The sequence below is a fragment of the Rhinatrema bivittatum genome, chromosome 1 (assembly GCF_901001135.1).
Source record: "Rhinatrema bivittatum chromosome 1, aRhiBiv1.1, whole genome shotgun sequence".
Taxonomy (NCBI): domain Eukaryota; kingdom Metazoa; phylum Chordata; class Amphibia; order Gymnophiona; family Rhinatrematidae; genus Rhinatrema; species Rhinatrema bivittatum.
Genome location: NC_042615.1, coordinates 565549557 through 565570871, shown reverse-complemented (window position 1 = coordinate 565570871; position 21315 = coordinate 565549557). Strand labels below are relative to the sequence as shown.

General features: G+C 45.8%; 1 protein-coding gene across 4 annotated transcripts in view; it reads right to left on the bottom strand.

The window, feature by feature from the left end:
* The window catches only part of AGTPBP1 (ATP/GTP binding protein 1), a 567598-nt gene that overhangs the window by 198750 nt on the left and 347533 nt on the right, over positions 1 to 21315 (bottom strand). For all 4 annotated transcript variants that reach the window (XM_029617286.1, XM_029617267.1, XM_029617279.1 and 1 more), the window contains one exon: positions 14754 to 14888. In XM_029617286.1, coding sequence (XP_029473146.1) covers positions 14754 to 14888 — 135 coding nt within the window. The remainder of the gene's footprint in view (positions 1 to 14753; positions 14889 to 21315) is intronic.

Sequence of the window (21315 nt, the reverse complement as noted above, 5' to 3'; positions counted from 1 at the left end):
AGCAGTGAGCACAACACAGCTGTCTGGTAAAACATGTTATTGTATACCAGCACATCCACAGTCGTGGATTTACACCTGACTTTAGTGATAGTTTTACAAATTAGTAAAGCATCACACGCTCTGGGGCAACCAATGATTATAACACATCCAACATCCGCACCTCTGGGGTTGGAGTAACAGTAGCTCTATAGGCATCAGTAGCCCATTGAAGGCACTATATGAGGTTTTCCCCAGATGCTCTCACACAATCCTTACCCACAATTGCGCTAGACTTTTTCATATATATTGATATTTTTTAAGTGTCTAGCATTTTTGGATTTTTTTCTTGGGCCTTCATCTTCGTGCTGAACGGAGTGCATCCCGCGGCACACAGGGGCCTTCCCTTTTCGCCGTGAACAGCGTGCCGGGCCTTCATCTTCGCCACAAACAGAGCACGTGCCGCGGGAAGCGCTCCATTCACGATATGCCGGGGTCTCCTCTATTTTCTGCGCAGAATTTGGCATTTGGTCACTTCGAAAAAGCCTTCCATCAGGAAGTCTTATGGCCTAAAATGGAGGAGATTCTCTGAGTGGTGTGAGAGCAACAGCTTGGATCCGTTCTCTTGTTCCACACCGAAGCTGCTTTACTACCTGCTGCATCTGTCAGACGCTGGCTTGAAGACCAGTCCTGTATGAGTGCACCTGAGTGCCATCGATGCTTACTACCAGGGTGTGTATGGTTCGCCCATTTCTGTGCAGACCAATATTGGGGGCGTTTTATGCGAGGTCTGCTTCAGTTGAAGCCTCGCCTGCAGCCTCCAGCCGTGTCCTGGGACCTCAAGGTGTATATTACTCCTGGGGGAATTCTGGTCTTCAAGCCAGCGTCTGACAGATGCAGCAGGTAGTAAAGCAGCTTCGGTGTGGAACAAGAGAACGGAGCCAGGCTGTTGCTCTCACACCACACAGAGAACCTCCTCCATTTTAGGCCATAAGACTTCCTGATGGAAGGCTTTTTCGAAGTCACCAGGACCCAAGACACGTTTGTCTGACAGATCAAGAGTCTGTAGAATTAGCCTCTCAACATCCCGGCCGTCAGAGACAATACCCTGAGGTTGAGATGGTGCAGCTGCCCTCATCCTGTGAGACAAGGTCGGGAGAAGTCCCCGATCGGTTCTTGGACAGAGAGATCCTGCAGAAGTGGGAACCAGATCTGTTTCAGTCAATGAGGGGCTATGAGGATCATGGTCTCCCTGTCCTTCCAGAGCTTCAGGGAGGGGAGGACAGGAAGGGGAGAACACGTGTACAGAAAGCCCTTGCCCCAATTGCGGGCAAAGGCATCCAGGCTGGTTTGCCCTCCCCCCGAACATGGAGCAGAATTGTTTAGCTTTGCTGTTGCAGGGGGAGGCGAAGAGATCCATGCCCGGGTTCCCCAGAGACGGAAGTATGATGTGCTACTTTCTGATTCAGGGACCACTTGTGGGGTCAAAAGGCTCAACTCAGTCAGTGCGCCACCACATTCTCCATCCCGGCTAGATACACGGCGCGTAACAATATGCTCTGGGTCTGAGCCCATACCAAATCTGAACTGCCTCCTGGCACAGGAGGAAGGACCTCATACCTCCCCTGCTTGTTGATGTACCACATTGCCACTTGGTTGTCAGTCTGGATCAGGACCGTTTTGCCGGATAGGCAATCCCTGAACACCCAAAGTGTGTAATAGATCGCTTGAAGCTCCAAGAAGTTGATCTGGAAATGAACTTCCTGAGCTGACCAGAGACCCTGCGTGCCGAGCCCCTCCACATGGGTGCCCCACCCCAGAGTGGAAGCATCCATGGTAAGCACAATTTGGATAGGGGGACAAACAGAACTCCCTGTTCCAAATTGGGCAGGCTTTCCAAGACAAAGAAGTGCAGAGTGCCAGAGTAACATGGATGCATACATGGAGGTCTTGGGTAGCTTGCTGCCTTTGGGGAGTGACATGGACGGATGCTGCCATGTGATCCAGGAATCAGAGCATGCTGTGGACCGAGACCCCCCCCCCCCCCCCCGACTCCGGTGGAATACTCCTGCAAGGGACTAACAGTGTGAGCGCCTGGTCGCAAGGAAGATAGGCTCAGACCTGAGTCATGTCCAGCCTTGCGCCGATAAAGTCCAAGTGAGGCAACAGAGTAAGATGGGACTTAGGGTAGTTGATGAGAAACCCCAGAGGCACCAACACCCAAATGGTCAAGGGCAGGGACCAAAGCACTCCCTCCTGGGTGGCACTCTTGACCAGCCAATCGTCCAAGTAAGGGAATACCTGCACCCTCAGACAGCGGAGGTGTGCACCCACTACTGTCAGATACTTGGTGAAGACATGAGAGGCCGAGGTGAGGCCAAATGGTAACACCCTGTACTGGAAATGGCTCTCTCCCACGACAAATCGGGGATACTTCCTGTGAGCGGGAAGATCTTGATGTGGGCATATGCGCCTTTCAGATTAAGGGAGCAAAGCCAGTCTCCTCTTTGCAGGAGAGGACTCAGGGTACTTTTCTCTTTGTAGAAACTTGTTCAAGGCTCTGAAGTCCAAAATAGGACTTTGGAATCAGGAAATAGCAAGAGTAGAATTCCCGCTCTTGCCACCACAGCGGAACAGGATCAACTGCTCTGGCCAATACTAGGGCGGAGAGCTCCAACAAGAGTATTTCCTGATGCAAGAAGAGACCCCAAGAGGGACATGGGGAAGAGTCCGAGGAGGCACCCAGAAAAGTTCAACTGATACCCTCAACAAACAATGGAGAGGACCCACCGGTCTGAGGTGACATTGGGCCAGTGGTCCAAGAAGAACCATAGCTGACCTCCGACCGGACAGCACAGCACCGAGTGTACGGTTGATTGGCTTGTCCTCTCTTGCCGCCAGTCAAAACCCCATAGCGGGGCTCAGCTGAGGCACTGGTTGAGGTCTGGGGGTCCACTGCTGTCTAGGGCGGCCCCTAGAGCCTACATGCTGAGAACTGGTGCGAGAGGCAGAAGGATAATACTTCCTTTGGTGATAAAAGGAACTCCTCGGGCCCTGCCGTGAGGACTTCCTGGCGGAGGACAAAGGATCAGATGTTCTAGCATAGAGATGCTGAAGGTTTTCATGGTCATCCTTCAACTGAGCCATAGCATCTCTCACCTTATCACCAAAAAGTTTCTTGCCAGTTCATGGCAGGTTGGCGAGCTTCTCCTGGACCTCCAGCTGGAGATCAGAGGCTCAGAGACAGGCCATTCTGTGGGCACCAATGCCCACTGTTGCCACCCGAGCTGCCATTTCAAACACATCGTAGGTGGAGCCACCTCGTGTTTGCCACATTACAGGCTCTTTGGACGACTGCCAACAAAGCATCCTGCTGTTGCTGGGGCAGGCACTCAGAGAATTCCTGAACTTGTTTCCAGAGGTTCCTGGAGTATTGCATCATCAGCTGGTAGGAAGCAATATGGGCAATCAAAACAGCACCCTGAAACACCTTCCTAACCAGTGCATCCAGCGCCCTGTGCTCCGAACCTGGAAGAGTGGAGGCGTGGGTGCAGGACTGCTTGGCCTTTTTGAGGGAAGACTCCACTACGACCAACTGATGAGGGAGTTGGCACCTCTCAAACCCCAAAGCATGCCGTAAATAAATAAGCCAAAACACCACGCACCATACAATTTATTTGATGGGATATTACCTCTCAGTCAATACCTTACTCCAAAAATATCCCCTTTTAACCTATTGTTTTTAGTTTAATATGTTTATTGTTGTTACTTTAACATCAGAAAATCTTCTTTTTGTATAGGTTATGAATCAATTGTAATGCTTATACCAAACACCAAAGGAAAAATATTCCAAAGGAAAATTTTTTTTTTAAAAAAGGAAAAAATTTTTAAAGGAAAGGGTGGAAAGTTTCATATGTTTTTCAACGTCATTACTTGGTCTATTGCCCAAATAGACCAAGTAATGGAGACTCAGCTTGTCTGCCAACACATTGTCCACTCCCGGCAAGTAGGTGGCCCTGAGGCACATCGAGTGGGGAAAAAGCCTCCATCCATATCTGTGCAGCTTCCTGACACAGGAGGTAGGAGCCTGTTTCCCCTTGTTTGTTGATGTACCACATGGCCACCTGGCTGTCGGTTTGAATCAGGATTACCTTGTTGGTGAGGTAATCCTGAAAGACCCTGAGAGCATATCTGATTGAACGAAGCTCTAGGAAATTTATCTGGTGTTTGGCTTCCTCTGGAAACCAGATACCCTGAGTTTGCAGGTTTGCAACATGTGCACCGCAGCTGAGGTTGGAGGCATCTGTTGTCAAGGTTATTTGAGGTTCTGCAACCTGAAATGGAAGGCCTTGAAGAAGATTGGATTGGTTTATCCACCAAGCCAGCGATAAGCGGAGTTGGTTGGTGATGTGGACAATAGTGGACATTGGCTGAGAAGCTGAATCCACTGCGATTTTAGAGTCCACTGCATTACTCTCATGGCAAGGCGGGCCATCGGAGTGACATGCACCAAGGAGGCCATATGACCCAGTAAGATCAGAAAGTGATGTGCAGTTGAGTGTTGTCGAGACTGTAGTTGATGGGCCAGAGATGTGAGAGTGAGAGCCTGATCCCGGGGTAGGAATGTTTTCGCTTTTAAAGTGTCCAAGTCGGCCCCTATGAACGACAGGGTTTGAGATGGAACTAGCCTGGATTTCAGACAGTTTATAAGGAACCCTAGGGAGATCAGGGTATGCAAAGTGAGACGTAGAGACGTCAGCGCAGTTTGATGAGTGGGAGCCCTGATCAACCAATCGTCGAAATAGGGGTAGACATGGACACTTTGAGTCCTGAGATAGGCTGCTACCATGACGAGACACTTGAAGACTCTTGGGGCAGATGCTAGGCCGAATGGCAACACTTGATACTGGAAGTGCTTTGGGCCTACTAGGAACTACAGAAATCTGCAATGTGACGGAGTGATTGAGATGTGCGTGTAAGCATCCTGAAGGTCTAGAGAGCAGAGCCAGTCTTCCCTTTGCAGAAGGGGAAGTAGAGAACCCAAGGTCACCATCTTGAACTTCTCTCTTTGTAGGTATTTATTTAAGGCACCAAGGTCCAGTATTGGGCGAACGCCACCTGACTTTTTTTGGGAGTAGAAAATACCGGGAATAGAATCCCTGGCTCTGCTGAGAGAAGGGTACTGGTTCTACTGCCAGGGACTGGAGGAGGATGGAAACTTCCTGATCAAGAAGGTGAGAGTGGTTGGATGTTCCCCACGTCAGCAGAGGTGGGGAATCCGGTAGAACGGTGAGGAAGTTGAGGTGGTAACCTTGAGTCACTACAGCTAGTACCCTCTGATCTGTCGTGATTGTGTGCCACATGCTGGTGAAGTGGCACAATCGACCTCCTACGGGTATGAAAGGAAGAGGAGGTTGGGCACTGCTCTCCAGGAAGGAATCAAAATCTGGATGCCGGGCCCAGCTGAGGGGCTGGCTGTGTCTTTTGGGTCAGAGGTTGTCTGGAATGGCCTTTTTGGTAAGGCCTGGAGGGACGACCTCTGGAAGCAGGAGTGTAATATCTCCTAGGTTTGAACGCAGGTCTTTTGGAGTCTCTTCTGAAAGATCTCTTGGAAGAGGAAGAGTAATCAGAAGGTACTAAGGAGAGTTGGCGGAGAGTCTCATTGTGGTCCTTGAGCAGGGCCACGGTTTCTTGAATCTTTTCACCAAAAAGATTATCACCAGCACAGGGTAAGTCAGCTAACCTATCCTGTACTTCTGGCCTGAGGTCAAAAGACTTGAGCCAGGCCCATCTTATTGCACTCCCTCATGTTTGCCAGCATCTAGACCTTTTTGAGCAAGGATATGAAGCTGGTCTTGAAACTATTCCGATAGAGAATCTGAAAATTCTTGGATCTTTTTGAACAGGTCCCTATTATACTGAGTAATATATAATTGGTAGGAGGCAATGCGAGAAATTAGCATTGAACCATGAAATACACGTCTACCCAATGCATCCAGGAACTTTTGTTCTTTTCCTGGAGGTATAGAAGAATGAGGCTTGGACCATCTTGCTCTTTTCTGGGCTGACTCCACAACCACTGAGTGATGATATAGCTGTGATCATTGAAAACCAGGAGCTGACTGTACTAAGTAGCATCTGTCTTACGATTGACAGATGGTACAGAACCTGGATGCTCCCAATTTCTTTTTAATAGATCAATAAGAATCTCATGTACTGGAATAGACATGATTTCCTTAGGAGCATCAATGAACTGAAGTACTTCCAGCATCTTGTGCCTGGAGTCCTCTTCTGTCTGAAGCTGAAAAGGAATTGTTTCAGAAATCTCCTTTATAAAATTAATGAAGGACAAATCCTTTGGAGGAGAACACTTTCTTTCAACAGGAGGCGAGGGCTGTGAAGGTAGATCATCAGTGTCCTGGGATGTGTCATCAGTCCAGGGATCATAAGGCTCGTCACCAGCTCCCATGGGATCATCAGATGGGAGAAACGGTGCTAATCCTGAAGGTCCAGGCCTAGGCATCAATGGAATCGGAGGTGGCACTGAAGGCATCGATGGAGACATCGATGGCATCGATGGCATCAATGGAGGCATCGTAGGCATCGACGGGGGCACCGATGGAATTGGCGACATTGATGGACGCGTCGGTGGCAGCACTCCGGAGGGCGGAATGGAGATCGGTGTTTCTTCTTCATCTGATGTTAAGGGTATCGGTGTGGAAGGAATTGGAGCGACTGGCTCCCTCGGATCCACCGGTGGAAGGGCACCAATTAATGCATCCATTCTAGCCAGTAGTGGTGAAAGAGCCATGGGTATCAGGTCGGTGACCAGCTCGGGAACAAGCACCGGGATCGATGGAGGTTTGAACCCCTGGAGTGCTTTCCCGATAGCCTCTTGGATCATCCGATCCAATTCCTCACAGAAACCTGGAGCGTGGAGCCCCAGGTCTGGAGAAGGAGGCAGCACTGGCGTAGCCAGAGGGTCCACCGGTGAAAGTGGAGTCGCGGCTCCCGGGACCTGTCCAGGTGGGGAACGCCTTGGTGACCCAGACACAGAAGAGGATGGGGTCTTTTCTGGACGGGATTTCTTTGTCGGTGGCTCAGACGATGTCGATGCCAGGGGCTTGCCTGTATCGGTGGCCTGAGCTTTTCAATGGCGGTTTTGACGTTCTCCCCGGTCCTTTTCCCACGGAGAGACAGAAGGAGTCGACAATCACGGAGTCGTCGAAGCCGGTCGGGCAGCAGCGATTTCACCATGCTGGCTCAAAGTAGATGGCACTGGTTCAGACGACGTCGAAGCTATCGATGGAGTCGGGGGTGTTAGACCGAAAGAGAAGTTCCATCTTCTCCAGTCAAGCCTTGTGACCTTTTGGTGTCATTTGGGCACATTTGGTGCAAGTTAGGATATCTTGGTCGGACCCCAAACCCATCACGCAGACCATATGAGGTTCAGCGATGGATATTGTTCGAGTGCAGTCGGGGCACCGACGGAAACCAGACACCATGGCCTCGACAAAATTTAGCTGCGGTGCAGTCGATGGCTGGTAGGCCACAAGGGAAAAAACTCGACGGGAATCGACCGGAAGCAGGTAAAAACTTACCGTTCGACCGCGGAGTAAAATTATCGATAGAGAGTCCCCTGTGTGGTAAATATTTTTTAATTTTATTGAAGAAGTTCCGTGAGGAGAATTCCTGTCAGGAATATCTGAAGAGCTTCTTAACCCGCGTGGCTACTGCTGCACGGAAAAAAGAAGACTGAAGGGGAACCCCTGCTGGATGCAGGGTTGGTGCTATGCTGGGCATGCCCAGTAGTTGCCAGTCAAAGTTCTAGAAACTTTGAAAAACGTTTTCCGTGATTGGGCTCCATCCTGATGATGTCACCCATATGTGAGGACTACCATCCTGCTTGTCCTGTGAGAACATATGAAACTTTCCACCCTTTCCTTTAAAAATTTTTTCCTTTTTTAAAAAAAGTTTCCTTTGGAATATTTTTCCTTTGGTATTTGGTATAAGCATTACAATTGATTCATAACCTATACAAAAAGAAGATTTTCTGATATTAAAGAAACAACAATAAACATATTAAAGTAAAAACAATAGGTTAAAAGGGGATATTTTTGGAGTAAGGTAGTAAATAAATAAGCAGCATCAGCCTTCCAGTTCATCAGAGGCACAGAGATGGGATGTTCCCAAATACTCAGGAGTAACTCCTTGAAGATCTTAGATGGGAACGGCCGCCACCTCCTTCAGGGCATCGACCAACTGGAGAACCTCCAGCATCTTATGCCTGGCATACTCTTCCATCAGAAGCTGAAATGGAATGGTTTCTGCCATGGCCCGGATGAAACCCACAAAGGTCAGATCCTCAGGTGGGGACCAGCGTCACTCCTCCGGAGAGGACGGGACCTAGGGAAGATCTCCTGAGTCATCAGACAAAGACTCAGAGGTAGCATCCCCTCACGGGTCATATGGGGCATTTTCCTCACTAAGATCGCCCGAAGAAACCAGTGGCGGACCCCTGCCCAGGCCCCTCGGCTTGGGTACCAAAGGCACTGAGACCCCTAAAGGACAAGGAACGGGGCTGGGCAACGCCGGCCGTAGAATCAAGGTCCTTGATGGTGCCGCAGGCCACGACAGCCCTTCCTCCTCGGAGGAACCCACGATGGGAACTGCACTGGAGGCAGCAACAGTGGCCGCCAGGGCATCAACAGACCCCCGGGTACCAGCAGTGGCTGCGAAGGGAGGACACCAAGAATATCGAGACGCTCCAGCAGCAGTGCCGACATCTAGTGTGCAGGCTCCGGTACCGGTGGAAGCACCAGCGGGGCAGACGGCTTGATGCACTGTAGGGCTTAGACAACTGTCAGTTGCACCCTGCATTCTAACTCCTCTTGGAAATCCACCGAAGAGAGCACAGAATGGGTGACACCGCCTCCTCCTCCTTCAGTCTCCCTTGGACCCCCGAGGGAGATTGGTGTCCGGCACTGGTATCGATGAGGAATGCCTGGGACTCCTGGGTTTGATGGACGGTGGTGCCTTCCCTCTGCGGGTCGCTTCAGGGACATCACGGCAGGCACTGATGCCGAACTGAGCCTTGTGCCATGCAAGGATGGAGACCGGTGGAGATGCTTCCAGGACTTCCCACCTTACTCGGCCCAGTTTTTCCCTGGCACCAAGGAAGAAGTAAACGATCACTAGGTCCTGGATCGTGAAGAGACGGATGATGGATGATACCCGGCACCTCTCTCTATTGAAGGCCCCAGTGGAGGGGTGGACAGCAATGGCTCGGTGTCCATCGGTGGGCATGCTGTCCCTTGGGGGTCCATCTGGTTGCAAAAACGACATCCCTGAACGTCGTGTGATAACTCCAGGCAGAGGATACACACCTCATGCAGATCCGTTAGGGACATGGTCCGGGGGACATTGGGGACGCTGAAAACCCAAAGCCATTACAAAAAAGGTCCTGCTCGCAATCAACGGCGGCCACCAAAGAGACGAACGACCTGGAATCGACTGCACGGAAAGAGAAAAACTTACCACGCTGCCTGATAAACTAAGCCGGGGGATGGAGAAGGACCCAGTACAGAAATTGATAAATCAATCAGGAAAAAGTTTTCCAATACCAAAACAGAGCACGAGCTCCACAACTGCGAGACAACAGCTCCATGGAAAAGAAGAGACTGGAAATTATCCATGTGGATAATGGCATGCTGGGCATACTCACTGTGTCAAAGTTTCTAGAAACTTTGACATAGGTTTTCTGTGCTGGGCTCCATCTGATGTCACCCATATGTGAGGTCTACATCCTGCCTGTCCTAAAGAATGCAGGTAAATTCATGCCTTTTTGTGGGAGAAGTCCACACCCGTAAGTTACAACTGGCCCAATAACACACAAAAAGACAATATATCAAAATACAGCATCGTTATAAAATACAAAACAAACAATATAAATCCCAACATTAGCCTGGCCCTCCTCCCCCCCCCCATTAGGGAGCTGAACAGACTGCCTTACAGACTAAACTATATCATCACAGTTACATTCTCATCCCCCAAACCTGCACATAATCAACATCCTGCTAAAATCAATAGAAACACAGCACTAGGAAACCCTATTACAGTCAAACCTTTCTCCCACTCTCATTACAGAGCTGGAACAGACTGTGTTATAATCTAAAACAATATCATGAAAACTTCACTTCATCCCAAGCTCAGATAAAAACAAACATAGCCCCCGTCCTAATCTCCCTTTCAGGTGGCAGCTAATTTCAGCCAACAACATAAAAAGGGAGAATCAAAAAAAGGAGAGAACAAAGGCCTAGGCAGTCAGTATAGAAACAAGGGAAAGCCTGATGGCAAAAGCTCTTTACTCCATACTATCTACAATTTTCCTTCTGCTGGAATAAAATTGATACAAAATTAGTCCCTCCCAGTTGCCCTCAGAAAAATTTCCCAAGTGGCAACCCCCTTTGGAGGCACTCCACAGTCTCCCTGCAGGATTCTCCTTGTGAGAGCTCAATGATTATGTTAGAAGATACTGTCGATACAGAAAACCAAATGGGTGCTGTATGCAAAAAATATTTTACCTATAACAACTCAGCGCCATGATTATACATGGATATGCAGAGCACTCTTTGAAGTTTTAGAACATAGCCTTTCCCTCTCCAAACTAAAAGAAACCAAAAGAGTAGCCCTTGTTGAAATAACATCTAAAGAAGACTCCAAGAATGTAGATAGATTGGCCTCATTAGGAACTAGAAGATCAACTGCCCCTTCTTTTCCATTAACTCTCCTTTTCTTCACAGGAAGGTAATATATACAGTATTAGAAGTAAGAGGCATTTTTTCACTTGAGTACCCTAATATATCACTTAAATAATTTTTGAACATTTCAAGGGGAGATATGAAATGAGTCAGAGGAAAATTTCAAAACCAAAGATTTTTCCTCCTCTGCATGTTCTCAATATTTTCCAAACAATTAGAAATCATCAATTTTTCCTTAGTAAGCGCAAATCTAACAGATTGATCGATATTTAACAGAGCTTTTACATTAATCTTTTAGAATAGACTCTAATTGAGTATCATAATTTTGAAACTTAGATTTAGAGTCCTCTGACAATTTACTCAATTGAGATGCCAGTGACGTTAACGTTTTCTCTGTTATTGATCCCACTCTCCAAACGTCAAGTAAGGATATATTAGTTGGCTACAATATCCCTGCCTTTCCAGGCACAGTCATTGAAGATACTAATAATGATGATGAAGGGTTGAGTAATATAATATTAACCAACCTCAATTCACTAGACCCGCTAATATTATTGTCATTACTTGCATTCAAATTTATTCCCAGGGACTCTTCCTTTATCAGACCTTGCTACAAAGACCTAGAAGTTGCATCAACAATATTTACTCTTGTCTCGGGTCTTTCTTCCAGCTTCGACAAACTTCAAGGAGTCATGCTTTGGTGTAGAAAAGGCGAATAGAGCAGCCCCCCCTGTAGATGGAGAGCTCAATTCGCCACCACAGACCTGAGGTTACAATGAAGGATTACTACTACCAGGGCTTAGAGAAGCTCCAGATGACTCTGACCTTTCTCCTAACATGCCCAAATTAGCTGGCGAGAACAAGCGGGTCACATGAGCATCCACTGGGTCGCTGTGTATCACAATATAGGCCAGAGGCTCACCACTTGTAAAGGATCCCGTGGTCCTGGAAAAGGACCTCATCATTTCCTCGTCGGGGTGGCCAGAAAATACACTCAGACATGTAAGAAACAATTTTTGTTGATGAGACAGAGTATTATCTATAAGGGTAACATTTTATCTTAAATATCCCTGTAAGTGCTTGATTTCATATCAAACATTTTGTTTTTGTTTGACCCAGACCACCTTATACCGTCTCAAGGGATAAGGCAGTTAGTTAGATCTAGGTAAGTTATCCAGCTTTGGGGTTTAAACTGCATAGACATATTCTTCTTACCGCCCCTATTTTTTTTTATATATATGAGTTATCTGTTATATGTGTATATGGGTCCCCCTAAGGACGTGGGCTAGAGATTATGTTCTTTTTTTAATATATTTTATTCTTTTGTTTTTTTGGGGGGAGGTTTCATATATTAATGCATTATATTTTCCTTTGTTTTTGGTTCTATTGAACTTTACATTTATATATAAAATTGAATAAAGAAATTATATTAAGAAAAAAATAGCCTTTCTATGTGTACATCGTATAGTGCATTGTTTCTCAACCTCCTGTCCACAGACTGATGCTGGTCCATGACATTTCCACCAGTCTGTGGAGCAGTGGTGAGTAATTCAATTTGCGGCATTGCTCCATTTCTTTCTTACGCGCACACCTTACAGAATCCACAGGCAGTGCGTTACTTCCCACCTGCAGGGTGCACACATTTAAAAAAACAAATCTTTTTGCTGCCCATTGGCAGTGCATCACTTCCGCTGCACAGGATGTATTAAAAAAAAAAACAAAAAAACTTGCTGCTACTACTACTTCTCATTTATAAAACGTTACTAGACATACACAGTGTTGTAAGATATACTCCCTGCCCCATAAAGTTTACAATCTAGTCAAGAGATACATATATGACAAGCAAGTCACAGGAAGTGTATTTATTGTAGAGAAGTGGTTAGCATTTAAAAGCAGCTTCAAAAGCAAGTTTTTAAACTGGATTCGAATATGGCCAGAGGCAGCCTAACACACTGCCTTGGCAAGTCTATTCCAGGTACACAGCACAGCTAGGTAGAAAGCACAGGATTTCTAGTGAAGGAGAAGGGCACCGATAAGAGCAACTTGCTCGACAAGAGGAGTTCATAAGGAAGAGTGTATAAAGAGAGAAGACAGGTAATGAAGAGCAGCAGAGTGAATGCATTTATAGGCAAGTAAGAGAAGCTTTTTTAGATGCCCTGCAGACAACACATGGGTGGGAAAGATGAGCAATGGCACCACTAGCTGCATGGCAGGAAGAAGAAGAATTCCGGGGTCTGCCAGCACAGCCCAAGGAGCAGCAGCAGCAACCCATGTGGCCAGAAGAAAGAGGAGTCTCCATGGCCACGCAAGCCCAAAAGAGAAGACAACTATAACTGATGGGATCAGGCTTGAGTAGGGAGAGAAGAGAAGGAGTAACTGTGTTACAGAAAAAGTGTGAGTGTGTGAAGCTGGTTGGGGGGGTGAGTGTCCATCTCCCCTGACTGTCACGGCTGTACTTGAAGGAGAAAGGAGCTGCAAACCTTGCAGAGAAACTCCCAACCCCATTTCTTTATCATTAAGCCATTCCAGGTCTCATATCTGTTTCAAAAGCTGGCCCCTACCATCAAAAAGACTGAAACAATCAAATTTCCACCATTTTCCTGAAATGGCCAGCATTTCTATCCCCTGAATGCTCAATTTTCCTGGCATCTCTAGAACATTCAAAACCTCAGAAGGCCATCTAATATGTCAGAGGTCTCAGCAAAATAAGCAGTTATCCAACAAACCCATCCCCACCCACCTCCCCGAAAAGAAACACCACCAAAACTTGAAATCATACTAGTACTGCTCTAAAACTCATTGGGACAACAGGCAACACTTTAATACACAGATCTCAGACATTGGTCAGGTGCCCCAGTTACAGCACTGCAAGGTCAGTATGGAGACGGGAGGCCAATTCTCATGCCCCTCAGGCTAGACAGCGGTCTGCTGTTTAGTTTCAGCCATCTGTGAAAATTTGAGGTTACCAGGTTCAAATTCATGCAAGAACAAGTCAACCTTTTATCATTCCAAAGCAGATAAAATGATGAATAATAAATAATAGTAATCTCAATGTAATGGCATATTACAAAACCATCATGTAACAACACAAACATTATTCACATTCTATGTCCTGGCATTACACATTCTCATTCAGTGAAGGAGCCCCTTGCTTTCTATTTCTCCTATAAAATCAATATTCATTTTGGCAGTGGTGGTGGTAGGGGGTACCACTGCAACACTGGCTGAGACAAGGTATGCATCAGCATAAAGCGCTATCTGCAGCAATGCGTGTAAGGCTATTAAAGCTGCAATCAGAGCCCTGTTTTTAATGGCATTTTCTAAGGCACTTAGGGGTCAATATTCAAAAAAAGCTGAACTCCTAAATGTAGGCACCTAAGTTAAATGCCTATTTTAAGCCAAACTTAGGTCCTAAATTGCTATTCATTTACCTAGATTTAGGATCTTAATTTAGGTTCCTAGTTCTGAAAATCAGTCCTAAACTCTTAACTGTTGACCTGCCCACCCTAACTCTAGTCCTGTACCCACCCACTTTTTTGGATCCTAAATTCAAGTCTAGATTTTGGCACTCAGCCCTAGTAAATTTTTAAAGATCCAATTTAGAAGCCTAAACTCCCGAAGTCAGGAGTATAAACCCTTTGGAAATTGGATCCTTAATCTTAATTAAAAATAAAAAGGAACTTTACAATAGCCACCAATTAAATATAGGTCAGCAAGAACACCACACATTTTATCATGTTTTCCCCCACACAATATCTGCAAAACAACTTCATGCAGGGCAGAAACTACTAAGGTGATAACATGGAAGGACAGAGGGAAGAACTTTAGCCAAATTACAGATAAGAAAGATGTGCGCTAAAAACTTCTAGATTATCCCACTGAATGCCAATATAAGAAGAACAAGAAAAAAACAAAGATCTATTTGCACAGTCAGGGCAGAGCTCCCTACGATTAATAAAAAAAATCAGAAGCGGTCATTATTCCTTCTGTCAATTCCAGTTTACTGTTGCTTCTTACCCTGTATCCCATATCTTCAATCAGGTCACAGGTAGCAGCGCTACTAACATTCGTCTGCCAAACCGTTTCCTTGAGGCTGCAGCCGTACATAAAGACGTTCTTCTTGCGGGAATGACCATGATAATCACAGTAGACCTGCAAAGGATCATCACCACATTCAGGAGCAGTTGCATCACACAGGATTTTCTGCACAACAGTGTCATCCATCAAAAGCAGAGGGAAGCTCAAGGGAAATTTTTATCCTTGGAAAAATTCTGCCAGAGGCTGCTGCCCACCTTTTACTGGCTTACACTGTACTAATGTGTCTGCTCAAAAATCTACATATTCTATCTGATGTAATTCTTGACACAGAAACATTCTGCATATAACATGTTGTTTGGTTTTAGAAGAGAAGTCAAACAGGTTAGCACAGGAGATGGCAGCAGATAATGACCATGTGACTAAACCGATCTATCTGATTGGCCTGCCTTCACTTTTGCCCAGCTGTCAGCTGCACAGGCTTGACTGCCTGTACAGGATATTTCTTGCACCTTCTCCTTTTTTCCTTAGTTGGAAAGTGTCAATATAGCCAAGTCAGCCTGCAGTCCATGCTGGGAGATTCTTCCCAATTCTATTAGAGCATGAACCAAAACTCAGCTGCGGTTTCATGTTAGTTAACTTCGCTTTTTCTTTCTGAGAGCTTGATGCAATTGTACAAGTTCTCCCCTATTTGGCCCTCTCTACTTTTCCAGGAGATTGCGTATGTAGGTTTCCATATCTAGTACAACACCCAGGCTCCCCATTTCTTTTACCGATAATTAAGAGGAATTTGCAGTAATTCACACACTTAATTCCTTTTTATTCCCTTAACCGCCAAAGCTAATTTACAGAGCAACCAAGCTGTTTTCTTCAATAGGTCAGTTGGAGAAAGGTTATAAATAACCCAGTACTATGGATATTTCCGTCACCTCCTATACACCCAGTTCCAACCACAGCCCTACCTCTGACCTAACACATAGGAAAACTAGATACTCTAATTCTAACTTGCATTCTTTTAACAAAATAGGTATTCTACATAAAGTACCAACATCAACTTACACTTTACACAATGGTACAGAAAGCAGAGTTGCTTACCCGTAACAGGTGTTCCCTTATGACAGCAGGATGTTAGTCCTCACACATGGGAGTGATATCATCAGATGGAGCCCGGCACGGAAAACTTATGTCAAAGTTTCTAGAAACTTTTCTAGAAACTTTGACAGGCACACTGAGCATGCCCACCATTCCACTATCAATGCATCCAAACGGGGTCCTCTCCAGTCTCGTAACATAGAATTATGATAAAAATAAAATAAACATAGGAGAAAACCCAACTTCACAGGGTGGAAGGTAGGTTTCATGAGGACTAACATCCTGCTGTCCTAGAAGAACACCTGTTACAGATAAGCAACTCTGCTTTCTCCTAGGACAAGCAGGATGGTAGTCCTCATACATGGGTGAATCCCTAGCTATAGGCTGTTCTCGAACAAGCAGCAAGACCAACAGGCACACAACCAGGTGCCAACGGACACAACAAGACAGGTGCTGTTGGTAGTTGAGGGAGACAGCCTGAACCCAAAAAAAATGGCTCTAGGCAGGAAGAGTTGGGTTTTACAGCTGAAAGAGATTCCAGAGGACAGACTGGCTGAAGCTGCTATCGTGTCGGCCATCTCTGTCCAAACAGTAGTGGGCAGCGAAATGGCAAGAACTCCACGTCGCAGCTTTGCAGATCTCGGCCATGGGGACTGCTCTCAAGTGGGCCACCGAAGCCACCATGGCTCTGACAGAGTTATCCTTGACATGGCCGAGCTGCAGTCCCGCTTGTATATAGCAGAAGGACATGCAATCCGCCAGCTAGTTAGACAGGGTCTGTTTGGCGACCGTAACTCCTTATCTATTCTTGTCAAAAGAGATGAAGAGTTGTGTGGACTGTTTGTGGCCTGCTGTTTGCTCCAGGTAAAAGGCCAAGGCTCTTTTGCCATCCAGGCTGTGCACAGCCAGTTCACCCTGGTGCAAATGAGGCTTGGAAAAAAGGTGAGCAGGATGATGGACTGGTTAAGATGGATATCTGTCACCACCTTAAGCAGGAGTTTAGGATGTGTACGCAGAACCATCCTATCATGAAAGAACTTCATGTATGGTGGGTACATCACCAAAGCCTGAAGCTCACGGGCCCTGCACACCATAGTGACAGCGACCAAAAACATGACCTTCCATGTCAGGTACTTCAGGTCACAGGTGCACAGTGGCTCGAAAGGATCCTTCATGAGTCGAGCCAACACCTCACTGAGGTATCAAGACACAGCAGTAGGTCTTGGGGGGGGGGCTTCAACAGAAGCAGACCCCGCATAAAATGCCCCACTATGGGTTGCACAGAGATGGGCAAAACATCAACACCCTGATGGTAGGCACCAATGGCACTTGTGTACCCTGATGGAGCTGGTCTTCAAGCCAGCATCCGAAAGGTGTAGCAGATAGTCAAGCAGTTTTGGTCTGGAGCAGGAGAACGGATCTAAGCCATGATACTCACACCACACGGAAAGCCTCCTCCAATTCAGGCCATAAGACATCCTGGAAGCCACCAGGACCCGAGACACATAGTCCGACAGGTCAAGGGGCTGCAGAATTAGCCTCTCAAAATCCAGGTCGTCAGAGACAATGTCCTGAGGTTGGGATGGCGCAGCCTTCCCTGATCTTGTGAGATGAGGTCAGGGGATGTCCCTAGACTGATTGCTTCTCAGACAGAGAGATCCTGCAGGAGCAGGAACCAGATTTGCTTCAGTCAACAAGAGGCTATGAGATCAGGGTCTCCCTGTCCTGCCGGAGCTTCATGAGAGTTATCACCAGAGGAAGCGGAGGATATGTATTCAGAAGGCCCTTGCCCCAATGACAGGCAAAGATGTCTGATGCTGGTGCAGGGGGAGGCGAAAAGATCCATGACCAGGGATCCCCAGAGGTGGAAGATCCGAGGGTGAGTCCCGAGGGAGAGGGTGAGTCCCGAGGGAGAGGGTGAGTCCTGAGGGAGATCGGAGCCCAGCACAGATATCAGTGGGGAATGCCTGGGACTCCCAGGTTCAATGGAGGACTGTGCCTCCTCTCTGCAGGGTTGCTTCAGGGGCATCACAGCAGGCGCCTGTGCCGACTCAAGCCCAGTGCCAAGCAAGGATGAAGACTGGTGTCAATGCTTCTGGGACTTCCCACGGTGCTCAGCCAGTTATTCTCCAGCGCCGAAAAAGAAGGAGACGATCCAGACATCCTAGATCGTGAAGAGACAGACAATGGCTGATCCCTGGCACCTCTCCCCATTGAAGGCCCTGGCAGAGGGGTGGATAGTGATGGCTCAGTGTCCATCGGTTCTCCTTGGCCCTTTGGAGTCAATGCCCCCGACGCCAGAGTCAAGAGTTCAGATTTCTTCAAACCAAAGAGCTTTTCCATTTTTCCAGGCGGGTGCGCCGACCCTTGGGTGTCATCTGGTTGAAAAAAGGACACCCCCAACGTTGTGCGATGCTCCCAGGCAGAGGGTACACATCTCATGTGGATCTGTGATGGTCATGGTTCGAGGGCACTGGGAGCACCGATGAAACCCCGACGACGCCATTACAAAAAAGGCCCAGCGAGCAGTCTATTACCAGCAGTCAGCAAAGAGGAGAACCATTAGGAATCGACCACACAGAAGGAGAAAAATGTACCGCACCGCCCGATAAACTAAGCCAGGGGATGGATAGGGACCCAGCACAGGAAAAAAAAAAAATCAATGAATCAAAAAGCTCCACGGAAAAGAAGAGACTGGAGAGAGGGACCCTGCGTGTACATGTGGAGAGAGGCATCCTGTGTGCCAGACAAAGTTTCTAGAAACTTTGATATAAGTTTTCCGTACCAGGCTCTGTCTGATGATGTAACTCATGTGCGAGGACTACCATCCTGCTTGACCTAGGAGAAGAGCTCATATTCAAAAGTGACACATTCCTTGTACATGAAAATCCAAACATACACCTTAGACCATTGTCTAGCTTGTAATTCTCTACAAACATTCAATGCCATTAAAAAAATTACTGTCATGCTACTTTAATGCTCTCGATAAACATACAAATGCAGAAATCAGTTTAGTGAAGAATTTCTTAATTATCTTGATTAGATTATAACTTCTGCTCAGCAGGAGCTGTCTCTTATGTTTTTTTGTTCAGCACTGTATAGGTCAAGAAATTCTATAGAAGTTTTAAGTGGAAGTAGTAATAGGGTTAGAATGAAAGAAATTCCAGGTGACAAGCATCTTTTTTAGACAATGAAGCTGGCTGTATGGCATTTTAAATGCCCCTGCTTAATGCGCTATTATATGCTAGTATGGCCATTAGAGGCTCATGTTGGTAGGTTTCTGTGATGAACTGTTCATTCTGTTAACAGCGTGAACAGGTCGGGGCAGGATAATGGTCACTTGCTAGAATACAAAAATGTAGCTCTCATGATCAAACCATTCACCTTTTGGTTTCTTAGGAGTTATGATTTCATCTGGCCTACCCTCACATTCCCACCACACCCCCGATGGATTTATTGTCTGTCAGAAGATTCTATATGTAACGTGCCATTCATTATTATGCAAACAATGGCAGACATTTACTTTTTTTTTTTTTAAACACTCTCAGTTTTATGAAGGAATAAGATGCAGCAGTCCAAAACCACCTGTGGTAGTAATGGTGAGATACTGTGAGGCACCAAACAGTGCTGTAAACCAAATTTTCAACAAAATATTACATTATAATCTTATGCAGCAGAATCCTGCCTCAGGGCAGAAAAGAAAAAATTAAACTGGAGGTGCCCTTTCTCCAGACATGTTAACACCCTGCATGGGGAATTGCAGGTGTAATTACTTATAGTTATGGAGTGTCATTTATGTATAACATTGCTATAAAACAAAGGAGATATAGAATAGATTAATGCACACAAGCTAGGGAAATTTCTTTAAGAAATGCAAACCATGCAGATATGGGTGGTGACCGGTCTGTACTTCACAGAGTTCACAATCTAGACAATGGATAGCATCAGATAGGAATAGGGACTACAAGTGTGGAATTGTTTGATATTTCCACCATAAACAGGAGCCATGATTTAAGAGTCCTTACTGGAAAGCTTCAACAAAATCATTACTTTTTCAAGGTGTGATCTGGCATTAAAAGAAAAAGTAGTACGATGAGCCAGAAGGAGCCAGAAAGGTGGAAAAGCTCAGTGGAAATAAAACTTAAATAAGAAAAAACCCTTGGCTTTGTACTGCATGGACTCCACAGTTATCTGTATTGAAATACTTTGTCATGATTCTGGTTAAAAGTTCACTTAAAAAAAATCAAAACAGAACTCCAGACAGTACCAACTTTTATTTAATTCCCTAAAGTTTTTGAAAAGCTTTACTTACTTAGCCATTCCTACTGTTAAGAATGTAAATACATTGGGATGTTGCTGTCCTCCTCAGAAACCCATGCAGTTACCACACTATGATACATGAACTGCATGGATATAGCACAAACAGCTGAAAAGTGGATCTAGAGAAGGTTTTTTGGTTTTGTTTTTTTAAACAGGTAAAGGGAAGGGTAAAAAGAAACATATGCTCCAAAAAAATCTATGTTAAAATCTAAGAATTGAAAAGTAATGTGTCAAAAAGAGGGACTATTTAAGAACAAAATAAAATCTAGGAACTAGAATGAACTGGATGTTTTGTCCAATTATTCTAATGTATCTATTATTCTCTTGTTTGCTAGCCGTTGATTGTCTTTTATTGCATGATTTTGTAATTTAGGTTTGATATTTATTTATTGAATTAGTTTTGCTTTGTACTAGGATATGTATTTGTTTCATTCATTTCAGAGTTACACTCGTAATGCCGCAGACTGTTTAGTGCAAGTAAAACAAATAGTATGCGTGTACTTTTAGTAACTGGAATTATGCACACACACTGTTTCTTATACATATACTATAAAGACTGGGAGTTACACGCGTAATTCCGAAACGAATGCACATTCATATTTTGCACTATTAGATCCTACTGCAAGTTGTTGTGAGCACCCCCTGATTCATCAACTAACAAATTAGAACAATAAATTATGAGGTCAACATTCAAACGGGTTTGCCTGGCTAACTTTTGTGTTAGCTGGACAAACCTCAACATTTGAAATTCCTGTCCCTCTGACTTACAAAGTTTTATCTTGGTAAGTCACTACCTGGCTATAATTTAGCTAGATGAAAAGAGGCAGAGCATGGGACATAACTAGAATTTATCTGGCTTGCACGGATATTCAGTACTAGCTGGAGAACTAAGTCTGGTTGAAGTAAACTCTGTTCTAAATATAGCCAAATAGCTTTATCTGGGCAAGGTTATCCAAGTACATTCAGTGGCAGACTTAACCCAAGTCAAAGATAAAGTTACTTGGCTAACATTATCCAGCTACGTTTTCACTTGCCAGATTACTCAATATGGACCTCAAAATAAATAAAACTAAAGGAGGCTACAACCAGCCAAGGCACAGAACAATTGTTGCAATGGGGAGGCCCATTAGCA